Source organism: Diadema antillarum, unplaced genomic scaffold (assembly GCF_040938485.1).
Source record: "Diadema antillarum isolate AM-2024a unplaced genomic scaffold, OU_Dant_1.0 scf00000208, whole genome shotgun sequence".
Classification (NCBI taxonomy): Eukaryota; Metazoa; Echinodermata; class Echinoidea; order Diadematoida; family Diadematidae; genus Diadema; species Diadema antillarum.
The window spans coordinates 1586604-1599744 of NW_027271097.1; the positions used below are offsets into that span (position 1 = coordinate 1586604).

Genomic DNA, 13141 nt, shown 5'->3' on the forward strand with positions numbered 1-13141 from the left:
CATCGTGTCATGTCATCCTATTCCTGGTAGATATTTTCAGTGTCCTTTTTTTTTTGTTGAAATCTATGTACTGAAATCTTTTTGTGTCTTTAGTGTATGTTGAGAAACAAGCATGTGATGAATGTAAAAGACTACATTTCAATTTTGTTGTATCTTTTAGTCATAATTGTTTGAAAGAAAACATGATATTAGACAAGTCCAGTCAAGGTTCAAGAAGTAAAGTTTCTGTCAGACAGGAACATTCCTGGAATGGTCATATGATTTTTTTTTCTTTAAAGTTGAGAAATTAAAATGGCACAAGTCCCACTTACCAAGAGTTATGTTGCACTAATCAGTGAATTTATGCAAAGCTAATTCTAAAAGAAATGTCTCAGGTATAACAGTTGATTTGTGGATAAAATGATGGGACTTTACTGTTCAGCTCTTAAGAAAAAAAAATACATCTCTTAAGAAAAAAAAATACATCTCTTAAGAAAAAATAAAATACATCTCCTGTTCCACAAATTTTTCATAAAAGAACTGAACCAGGGCTCCAAGTTGACATAGATAGATGCCACTTGAATTGCTGTGTTATTTCTGATGTTGGAATGTGATCACTTGGTAATTCATTTGAATTGAATCAATTCTAATATTATATTGTCCACAAATACACATCTGGAAATGTGCCTTCCACCAGCATTACGTACAAGAGATATACACAGATAACAAATGGTTCAAAGCTAGAACAGCATATCTACCGTTTTACCTGGCAAGTACCATTTAGAGTACAGGTTACCTATTGAGAGACATTTTTATTTGAGAGTACTGAGTGACATCAAAATTTTACATGCTCTGATTTTTTATACCATGTTCCTCTCCTCCCCTTCTCTCTCTGATATCTATATATGTATATATTTTTACGTTTATGTGTATATGTGGGCTTTATGCATCCATAAACATGAGTTTTTCATTCATGCAGTACACAGGCACATGGTATGTGATAGCCCAAATGCAGGAGAGAATGTATCCCTATCACCGCATCTCACAGTACACAGTCAACGAGGGCAGCCTCGACATGGTGACACACCGCGTCTCGAGGTGGGTACTGATGCTTTGAGACCACCAAAGTGGCATCCTCTTGGATGATTGGTTGCCATAGCGACATGTTTCAAACAGCTGGACTCAGTTATGGGGGTCATACCTGCTGCAGTTGTTGAAATGACGGGGCGAGAGTGTGGTCCTTTTCAGTTGATGTCTGTCGCCATAGTTACCAGCGATTCAAAGATGTGGAATGTCACAGATTTGAAGCAGTATCCATGCCAGTGATGACAGATGTTGAATCCCCAGAAAGCCTTGAGATTTGGGCAAGAATTCCATGTCGGCACTAGAATGCTTCCCAAATTTTCTTCACTGTTACAGTCCAGCTTAATTTTTTTCACTCTTTCTTTCTTTGAGGTAAGGAGTAAGGGGGGGGGGGGGGGGGGGGGGGGGACACTGTTGCAACAGATAAATCCTATTCAAACAAAGACTTACATAGTAGATATGGGACCAAGGTCATAAATTTTGAACTTCACTATGTTTACCTGCGGTCATACAGCAGCCATAAAGGCATCTTATCGTGTCTGCTAAAATATCCATTTTTCCATGGTGCAATTTATGTGATAAGGGCCTCTTAAATCTCTGTATGGCCAAATTGACGTTGAAAAAAAAAGATGGTTTTAAACATGAAAAAAGGAAGAAAACACCGTTGCATTTAGTTTTGTCCGTGTAAGTGCATAAAGAATGGTAAGTTAGCTTTAGAAGATGTGAATATATCATTCCTGTCCCACAGCCAGCAGACTTTAGATATACACTGTAGTCGTTAGGAGCAATGAGGAAAAATATCGTAAGTGCGTGCTTAAGATGTCAGTCATTTGTGTATGCCGCAATATAAGATTCAATCCTGACTGTTATGGCCTTCATCTACCTCATGTCTTGTCTTGTGTGTCCCCATAATTTATGATTTGCCATAACTTTTTATTTCTTTCTCTCTCTTTTTTTTTTTTTGGGGGGGGGGGGGGTGGGGGACTTTTTTTGCTACAAATTCAGCATTTCAGTGTTGTATTTTTTGTGTTGTTGTGCTTTTTGAAAATGTTCACAAATGCTTTCTGCACTCTGCCTCTCTCATCCCCGGGATTTGGCGTAGTCCCAACGAATGTGACTCCGCCTGGAAGTTCCACGGTGCAGCCTACATTCCAGAGGAGAGTGACATCGATTCCAAGATGGTTCTCAAGCCCTTTGGAATGCCTGTCTACGGGGGTGAGTGACACAGACCATCCCGCAATGTGATTTTTCCTTTTTTTTCTCTCCCTCTTCTTCTTTTGCGTCTCAGGGGAGAAAGATGATTTTATTTTTAGCAGGGTGAAAAAGTCATGTGCATGCACATTTAGTCTGGCATTACTCAGAAAAATGATAATTTTTTTTTTGTGTGTTCGTGTCATATTTTGCTACATGTGACACCAGCAACAAAGGCAGAAATATATGTGACCCATCACCACAACACCCTGATAAGTCACAAGAAGTGGAGAAGAAAAATGAAGGATAAAGTGATCTGGATGAGATAAATGAAATTAGAGACATAAGACCGAAACTTTGACACTGCAACAAACAATATCTGCTCCAAGTTTCAATGTCTGAAAATGTTGAAAAGTCAAAACTCTTGACATTTGTGATGCAACATGTTATCATAGTGTCTTGATATGACATAGTGTGTTTGAACACCTTCTCTCTTCAAACTTCTTTCAAACTTCAAAGCTGATTTTTTTTTTCACAGTTGTGCGTGTCTGTTGGCTGGCTTCCTCTTAAAAATATGAAAACTAAAGAAACAAACTAAAAGAAATTCCATATTTTGGGAGGTCTGTCAACCCCATGTTTCATGTTCTCCCTCTTTGCTACAGAGGACTACTGGATAATCTACACCGATTACACCGATCACTCGCTGGTGTACAGCTGCATAGAGCGTGACTCCAGGGGGGCGTGTCGGGATGGGGCAGCCCATGCATGGCTGATGAGTCGGAGCCCCACGCTGTCGGTGGAGGCACGGACTCACATGGAAGGACTCTTGGAGGAGATGTGTGTGGATACCAGGCGTCTGATGGACACGCCCCTTGGTAGGCAAGACATTTACCGACTGACAGTTCGCCTTTGTGCAGAACTAATGCTTGTATACCTTACTAACAATGTCAATACTACTGCTGTCATGCCTTAGTCCCAAAGTTACTCTGTTTAGACAGTGTATATGTTTAGTAAAATACAGTGGTCTGTGAAAAAGTTTAAAACATGCATACTCCCATTCAGGTTTAAAAACAGTCTGCATGTCACACACACAAACGAAAACAAACAATCTGGGATAGTATTACAGAGGCAGTATTATCATTGTAGTTATAGATATTTCTTTTATCTCACTTGACAGTGTGTATCTTTATGTCATGCAAACACACCTAAAAATAGTACAAACCAAAAATATCCATGTATATGAAGGAATTATCTTGTACGTCTGCAGGGGTGTGCTGAAAGATAACACCCATGACAGACATGATAGATTTAGTACCATAGAATTGAACAGAAAACCACAGAAGCAAACAAAAGAGATCTTTTCGGAAAAGAGAAATTTCTAGTCACAGCACAATCACAGAACATGATGACAGATTTTAAAGCACCTTTGATATTTACTACCACATACAAAGCCATATTTTTCTTGTTATTGTACTAAAAGTTTGTCCTTTATGCACATCTTTAAGACAATGAATTGATGCTCTGTAAAATGTCATCCACGTCAAGATTTCACTGCTACCCAGTACTTTAATGAATGACTTGTCTGTGAAGTCCATGTGAATGAGCTCTAAAGAATTAACATGGTTGCATTAAATGATAAATCATGCCAGCTCAGTAAAGGTAATGAAGACATTTTTGTCGCAATAATGATGAAAACAGTGATAATCAGTATAGCAATGTAAAGAAAAATTTTCTGCTTTAAGACTGCAGTAGTTTACTCTTTTCTGCTCCATTTTCCGCTTTGTTGATTAAGCTAATTGTTCATTGATTTATGACTTACAATTTGCAGAGTGCGATGAAACGCTCGAGTCAGCAGCCCTTACAGATGAAGGTGAGATACACCTTATGATTTTCATGTTCTTTACAGCCACAATTTCATTACAATGTATGCACCATCAGAGTAGTGATAGATGAAAGATACCATTCATTGTGTTAGCCTAGCTCACTGGGACAATAGATAATCAACATCAGGGTTTAAAATGCTAGTTACTTTTTTCGTTCAACTTCTCATGGTTACGGACAATGATGTGGAAGTACTCTGTATTTTCAAGGCATTGGAGAAATATCAGAGAATAGTGAGAAAGTCAATTTCAAGGTCACTTGCCATAATTCATTTCTCTGCTTCAGTCAGCATCACTTTACCCAGGGCTTCACACTAACTTTTATTTTTGGTGCATGGCCCAAAGGCAAACATCCGACCTTTTTTGGTGGCCTGATCAATCCACCAAATTCTTCATTTCTGAAATTTTGGTGGCCCGACTTGCATTTTTGGTGGCCCTGGGCCACCGAGCCACCGTTAGTGTCGAGCCCTGCTTTACCTGTTGAAGACTAGTCCCGAGTATCTCAGGCAGGGCAATGGGAAATGCATGTTGTGAAAAAAAAATCAGCTCATCCTCAACGGGTTAAAAATAATCTGACAGAACTTCATAGTTCTTACCAGGTGACCTGCATTGGATATTACAATGGGTGGGTCTTTCAATCAACGGTGTGAAAAGCAACTTCCACAATTTGCTATAAAAGACTTGCAGTTTTGTGTTTTCTTGCTGGTCTCTTGCAGACACTGCCAATGAATGTGCCGTCCAAAGCCTCCCCACAATGCAAACATTTGACAAGCACAAGGTATGCTCCCTCTATATCCGTTGTGTGTCGGTGGTTGTCATTGTGTATGTGTATGTGTGTATGTGTGTGTATGTGTGTGTGTGTATGTGTCTGTGTATGTATGTGTGTGTGTGTGTGTGTGTGTGTTTCTTTCTATCTCTGTCTGTCTGTCTGTTTTCTGTCTCTGTCTTCCCTGCTTCTTCCAAAGCTTCTCTCACATGCTCTTTTCTAATTCTGTGCATCACAGTCACTCTCTGTTTCTTTGTACTATATCTTTACATCTATCACTGCTGTAAAAGTGGATATTTTTGCGCGACTTATTTTTCGTGCTCGGCTGAGTAAGATGAGTTTCCTGTGTTTTTGATTCCGCGAAAACAAGACATCAAGTACTGGAACATATGGGATGCAAAACTATTCGCATGCTTTTATTTTCGCGCTAGTTTCTGGTTGCGTGAAAAATGCGAAAATTTGAGCACTGCGAAAATTTCCACTTTTACAGTATTTCATTCTCCCATAGATATTTTTTTTTCTGTGAGCATAAGTATATCTATCTCCCTCACTGTCTATATCTTCATCTCATTCTTCTTTTTCCTGTACTGTGCAGATCGAACCTCCCGAGAGTAAACTCACACACTTGGTGGGCTCTCCCACGTGACAGACATGAGACTTCAGGCATATGAATGCACAAAAAATATATACATGTTTCTAAAATAATAATTGTACAAGTTAAATCATTTTGTTTTGCCCTGGTTGGCTAGTTGAAGGTGACATCTTTGATCTTCGATTTGAAGGTGTTCAAGTGAAGTTGAGTTCACTGCATCTTGAGGCAGGTTGTTCCACAGGTAGATGGTGTCTGAGAAAAACATCTCACACATCTTTTTCCTCCCCTTTATACATCTATCTCTTTCTCTCATATTGCTCTCTTGCTGTCTGTAATACCTGTAATATATGACACTGTGATGTGAGTTCCCCTCTCTATGTTCTGCTGTACATGTATTACTGTAAAGGTGGAAATTTTCGCGGTGTTGAAACTTTCACGCATTTCGTGCAAGCCGAAACTAGCGCGAAAATAAAAGCACGCGAATATTTTTGCTCGCCATATGTTCCAGTAGTTGATGTCTTGATTCTGCGGAATTAAAAACACGCGAAACTCATCTTACCCCTCTGATCGCGAAAAATTAGTCTCGCGAAAATATCCACTTTTATAGTATTCATCAGATATCTCATTCCTGTTTCTCCAGTCGAACACATTTTTTTTTTTCTATCCAGGGCTCTGTTTCTGTGTCACAACTAATGTCCTTTTTTTTCTTATTTGCTTGTGGGTGCATTGTAAGTGTGTGTGTGTGTAATTGCAGTTCTAGTATGTTGACACATATACTTTAAAATTATGTCTAATATCTTTATTGATTCTATTCCACATAAATAGCAAACACATTTGACTTAAATAAGAATTGTAACATAGATTATGTCCAAATCAACCAAGTTTGTGATCATGAACTACAAAAGTAAAATGTATCTTGAGTGTATATTAAATACTCTAATGAAAAAGAATAAAAACAAGAACTCATTTCACTACTTTATGGTTTGGTCTAAGAACATCAAATGAGTCAATTAAGTCTGCTTCATCAAAATAAAATACACACTCAAACTCAATCAACATTTATCAAACTTTCAAAAGAGGAAGTACAAAGATGGAAAGAGAGAAGGAGAAGGCGAAGGAGATAAGGAATAGCAAAAGGTGAAAGTAGAGAACAAATGAAAGCAATAAAGTAAACATGATATGACTTCATCTGAACCAATGGAAACTGCTTGTTTGCTATAGACAAATGTAGTCCATCATATCTTTAAAGGGGAATTTCAAAATCATTGTTTGCAGCACAGGTGAGCACAATACTATAACTCTGCCACGTGTAATCATGTGAGGGGGGTTATTGACAGCAGAAGCATCAATGGAAATGTGCCCAAGACTTGTCCAAACACTGGGATAATGCATGGCCCTGAGAATTTGATCAAACTGCACTTTGCTCGGGTACATCGGGCAAGATAACACGCTAACGAGCTGAGCGTTGGGCTGGAAGAGGAGTGCGTCAGGGTGAGGAAGGATGGGGGGGGGGGTGGTTGGATGGGTGGGGGTGCTGCGTGTTGCTGTGTCCTTGGTGCTAGACAAACATTTGTCTTCTCCAAGGCTATGTTTAATCATTCAGCATGTGGGATTTACTGGACCAGTCTGTATCCCAGGGTCCTGTGTTTTCTTGTCACTTTACTTCTGTTTCCTGTTCACATCACATATCACAGCTGGGTCCAGATATCCCCTGGACGGTACTTGCACTTTAATTCCATTTTATTGCATGTTTTTGTTGAGTTTTTGTTTGTTTGTTGTCTTTGCTTCTGTTGCTGTTTGTTGTTGCTGCTGTTGTTTTCCATGTCAAACATTAACATACCACAGTACACAATTTAAGTGGTTTAACTTGTAGTTCTTTCCTGGCCATGCCAGGTTGACATTTATTTCAGTTCACTGAAGGTAAGAGAATCTTTGTTTGTCGGTTTTACAAAAAGAGAAGCCAAGCACACCCTAAAATTAAAAAAAAAAATGCAAAAAATTATGTGTACTTCACTTAAAGGAGACCTCCCGATGATTTTCAGATTTTTACATTTGAACAACTACAAATTAGTTACACTGAGGACAGAGTTGCAGAATTTATGATAATCGGGATAAAGAATAAGAATATTTTCGAAATTTATAACAAATTGTCATGAACAAGGACGATGACATGGCAGGGTCACCACAAGAATGCATGCGTTGGGGCTCAAGGAAGCAGAACAAAAGAAGAAGGCAGGCATAGCTTATACACATGTGAACTCGCAAGCAAGCAGTATTGTAATGGAATTACACTGCTACATTTCTTAAATATGTGAATCTCCTATGTCATCATCCTTGTTCAGTGTAATTTGTTTAAGGTTTTTCAAAGTATTGTTTCTCTGCTCAAGAACCACAATAAATTCCACATATCTATACATGGAGCTGTTTTTTTTTTCCCCTCACTGGGATATTTATTATTCTCTTTCATCTATACACATATAACAACATATTTCAAATAACATCATGCTTTTTTTCGAATTCAATACAATATACATCAAGAAAAAAGGCGTCTAAAAAGACACCATTTTTTCCGAAACACTTGCAACTTATGATTATTTCTTGCGATAAATTTCTCTCTATCATAATATTCCCTTATACTATATTTACATAAATCAAAACGAGGTATTATTTTTCTTATTTTACAAACATAAATTTCATATCTCACAAGCATGGTAATACAATTCAATGCCGAATTGTTCATTCCCCCAAAACCAAATAATTTATTTTCCGTCGTAAATGTTATTTCTAACCCCGTGTTAATATTAATCCATTCTCTTACTTCAACCCACAATCTATGAACATATTGACACTCACTAAAAAAATGTATTAAAGTCTCAACATACACATTACAGAATGAACATTCACTTCTTTCAACCAATCCAATTCTATTCAACATCTTATTTGTATATAAAATTCTATTAACTATTTCAAACTGAAACCATCGTAAATTAACATCTTCCGTGCTCTTAAACGGGGCCAACGAAAAAGATTGCCATTTCTTTTCTTCCAGTTGTATACATGGAGCTGTTGATTTATGTACTACATGATGTGAAATTATGAAAATCGTCTGGAATGTCCCTTTAAGTCTTAATGAAAACATCACTTAACAATTTGTTAAAACACGCTCTCAGATAGATCTTATCTGAATGCAACGAATTTTGTAAGCCTGACTTATACAAGACTTGAGAGAAAATGGATAAAGAGGACAATGAGTGTTATAAAATTGTTCTTAGCAAAAGATACCATTCTACCACTAATACCGCATTTTGGCAAATCACCAGAAAAATTCATTTTAAGATATGTATGATAAATGAAATCAAAATGTGTCAAAGTGAATAATGTTGACTTTAATAAGAAATGCAGGTCTGACAAAAAGCTTCCACTTTCGTCATCAGATTTTCACCAGGGTAGAGAAAACATCAACAACAAAAATCTGCCTCCTGCTCACACTGCTAGTATATCTTAATAGATAGTACATGCTACTGACTACCACTTGTAGTTATGTTGTCCATGTGGTTGAATCATTAGTAGATGAGCTCACCTTTGTTAAAGTGACAGGCCATTCCTCCATAGCTATGTTGGCTATGACCTACACTGAAAAATCAAACATATGAAATGGTAGAGGTTTTATATGGGTCAGACGTAAAGCAAGAAAATTATGAATTTGTGTAGTTCCTCTCTTTATTTTTCCCCAAAACAGCAATATTAGTCACATCACTTTAATATGCAAGTAAGATGGCATGATATTGTCACAGCTTCACAGATCTACCATTATATCTGAGAAACAAAATTTCACAGGAATTCTATTCAGATACAAAGTCAAGAAAGAGAAATTACATTTTTTTCCACATGAATTTTTTTTTCTTCTATCAAGTAAAGGTAACTGGAAGGGGGAATGGTTGTTCACAAACACCTCTTTGAAGTGAGAAAGGTGAGGGTACTTTTTGACAGTGTTTTCCTGTGTCAAATTCAATGGCAGAATCATATTAGCCTGACTTTTCAGTTCTTACCAGAGTATTTCTCAGGTGAAAAGTTTTTTGCAACAGGTGCCAGGATTAGTAACCATGTAATGCATAAGTTTAGCACTCCTCTCAAAATCTTTTTTGCTCGATGCTCTTTTCAGTTTGCTGGGAGGTGGTACATCACCTCAGATCTCCCAGTCAGTGACAGTGACCCTTACCGACGCTTCTGCGACCTCACCTTGGAGGAGGATGGCTCCATCACCATGGCAACGCAATTTGTCTTCAACAGCGGGTTAGAAGCATCATCATCTCCCCAGCCCCATTAACCTAACTAGGACATATTGCCTCCTGAACTTTAGTAAAAAATATCCAACAATCCAGTTTTCTATAGTAAAATTACAATAAACTTCTTCGCTATGAATGCTTCATAAGTGAACTAATTTTCTCTCAGAAACATCACCACATATTTCTACAATACGCCATACAAATCTTATCTATTGTTACCTTGTTCCTTTCAGAACTTCAAGTAGGTACTCAAGTAGGTCTTTTTTATTACCTCCGCCAAGGGAGGAGGTTATGTTTTCGTTACTGTTGGTTTGTTTGTTTGTTTGTTAGTTTGTCCATGTTCAAAATAACTCAAAAAGTAGTAAACGGATTTGGATAAAACTTGCAGAAAAGGTTTAGAATGATACAAGTAACAGATGATTAAATCTTAGTAGTGATCTGAGAATATTTTGGGAATTTATGAAGGTTTTGTGATATTTTGGCAGGTAGGGTCAATGAACTTGGGAGTTCAGGCTGCGCATATTTGAGGTTTGCATGCGCGCACTAAAGTGCATGCTTTAGTTTCTGCTAGGGCAAGGTGCGCCGTGCAGCTGAGGGTTTATGACGTAACAAAAGCTTCTATATTGGGAAATCTGGCGACTTTCAGCACACAATGATATAAGTACGTATGGGTGGAAATCACTGATACATGTATCTCTATGGAAGAACAAGATCAGTGGTGGAAATGAGCGGCATGCTTGGTGGAGGTCTGCGCTCTCAGAGTGCTTCTTTAGTATTATTGATATGTACTTTCTCCTCTTTTTTTTTTGCTGTGTGTCAAGCAGGCAGGCAATATTTATTTTGCTTTTTACTATTTCTACTTCAGCTCCCCCAAAATTTGATCTTTTTACCCACTGATTGAAAAGTTCAAAATTCACAGCAATTATCATTCAACAAGTAGCATTCATGACAAATGTTTTTTTTCCCCCATCTGGCATTGCCCTGGTGCCATTTAGGGAGAATGCGTGTCGTCTCCACCGTGAAGAGTATGTGATCAGCGAACAGGAGCAGTCGCCCTCACCAGCCAGACTGAGGCTGCAACCCAGAGGGGTACAAACAGACACAAGTGGTAGGTCTTGACGGAAGACTAGCAAGGTCGTACCATTTCTTTTAACTCTTTATGTGCCACGTTTGCATGTCTGACTCAGTCGACGGCGTGCCAATTTCTCATATTCTGCTCAAACGCACAAACCCGCCCAATCCAATCAATAAATTGCCAAATGCCGAGGTACAATGAAAGCATTCCTCGCGCTTCCATTCCTCTCACATATAGCCTGCATTTTATGTGATGATTGACTATCAAGCGGTGTTCCCTACTGGATTTGCGGGTAAATTGTAATTTTCTGTCACTGTTGTGTGTGCAAAAGTCATGCCTTTACAGTAATGTAGCTACTGATCATGTGAAAGAAAAACAATCATAAATTTGTCATGCAATAATACAATGTACATCAAAACAAAACTTGCCATTTTCTGTCCAACTTTACCCACTATTTGTCCAGCTCAACAGAAATCTATAAAAGTTAGAGACTTTAAAAAAAGAATGCTTTCTCATTGTTAGTGTCTCAAAATAATGTGGCACACAGGGGATTTTTATCATGGCACATGAAGAGTTAATGTTTCTTTCTTCATTTAGTATTCTTTGTTCAGGGCAGCCTCATCAGCGATGTATGCACTGTGATTCTTAGGGGCCTTGGGAGGGGTCAAGTCTGAGATACCAACTAGTCAACAAAGTTTGTGTAGAGATCATGGATGGTTTCAAATCTATGTTGATCTACGGGGCCCTTCATTTGTCTGTTGGTCTCAAGTTGTTGTTATAGCGACAACACGTCATCCTTATGTTAGGTTTGTCAGTCGGATTAAATGTTCGATTCCAGAAATAGTCAAAAGAATCGCCAAACTATCAATTCTAGCAAGAAGAATATTGCAAGACTTCAACGGGCACCTATGCTGGAAATAAAGGATAACAAACTATGTTGGTACAATCACTGTTCTAGGACAGCCTTGTTTGAACTATGATAGCCGGTCGGTCATATTGTTAGCTACCCCCGGCTTGTTAATGTAATACACGAAAACAAGCTGGACACAAATGATTATATCATTCACTGTGACAACTAGACACTCTACATCTAGATCTCGGCCCTAGATAAACTCTCGCTTTTTAATGGATTTTTGATGTTCAATTTACTGGCTTTGAGTCTTGTTTGGTGTCTGCACAAGATTGATCGGCACATCATGTACATGTACGTATACATGTGCACACTATGAATATGAGTTGTGAAATACAATGGAGCAATGACCTAATTCGCATAATATTGGAAATATTGCTTGTGTGTTTGACCAATCAGATCACAGAATTCACCATCACTAAAATTATAATTTTGTTTGTGTTGAAATGAAATCATGTTGTCAAGAATTGGCTCCTTTTGTTTTTACATTTGGTCATTGGATGTGGCATTGTGTATCAAAAGTCAACAGACCTTTATGTTTGCTATTTGGGTAGACATAGATAAATGCTTACAGATAACAAATTTGTTGTTGCTGTTGTTGTGTCTGTTGGTATCTAGAGTGTTATTATTAGCATGAGTGGTGTGACTATTTTGTTATTTCAAGCAGCTACAACCCAGGAATTCATGAAGGAATATCATGAATTTTAACCCCTTGAGAACTCCACATGGAGAAATGGTGTCTTGCATGAGATATAGATTTCACCCCTGTGACCCTCATTCTTCCCTACCCTCTGCATGCTTTGCTGCCTGCAGAGGACTTCTGGGTGGTGCATACGGACTACGTAGACCATGCCCTGTTCTACAGCTGCGGGGGCACGGAACTCGACGGCACCTGTCAGGAAGGGCAAGTCACAGTGCAGCTCCTGAGTAGGAGGCTCACGATGTCGGGCGTGGCCCGCAGTCACCTCCTCTCCATTCTAGAGGACCTGTGTGTAGACCCCGCCCAGCTCAGGGACATTCCTGATGGTAGGCCATGTCCTTAATTTTTGCACCCACTTTTTTTTCTGCAGAAGTCAGGTTCTTGATTTATGTTACTGTATAAGCTGTTATTTTCGCGAATAAGGAGGTGACAATTATTTTCGCAAGATGTTTTTGCAAATTGACATCGATGCTGTTGTAAATGCACTATTACCCTAGCCCATGGCGACATTTTTGCATGTTGTTAAATTTGCGGTGCTACCGTGATTCGTGAAATTCGCGAAAATTAAACCCTTGCGAAAATAACAGCTTATAAAATACACTTGCGTCTTGTTTGAATGCATTCTATGTATGCTTGCATGCAGACAAATAGCCAGAAATGGACAATAGATTTAAATGGA

At 38.4% G+C, this 13141-nt stretch overlaps 1 protein-coding gene across 1 annotated transcript in view; it reads left to right on the plus strand.

Moving 5' to 3' along the window:
- The window catches only part of LOC139724234 (uncharacterized), a 57145-nt gene that overhangs the window by 20004 nt on the left and 24000 nt on the right, over positions 1 to 13141 (plus strand). Inside the window, exons 7-14 of the mRNA XM_071635377.1 lie at positions 959 to 1077; positions 2165 to 2277; positions 2916 to 3128; positions 4082 to 4123; positions 4850 to 4911; positions 9654 to 9784; positions 10773 to 10885; positions 12576 to 12788. Coding sequence (XP_071491478.1) covers positions 959 to 1077; positions 2165 to 2277; positions 2916 to 3128; positions 4082 to 4123; positions 4850 to 4911; positions 9654 to 9784; positions 10773 to 10885; positions 12576 to 12788 — 1006 coding nt within the window. The remainder of the gene's footprint in view (positions 1 to 958; positions 1078 to 2164; positions 2278 to 2915; positions 3129 to 4081; positions 4124 to 4849; positions 4912 to 9653; positions 9785 to 10772; positions 10886 to 12575; positions 12789 to 13141) is intronic.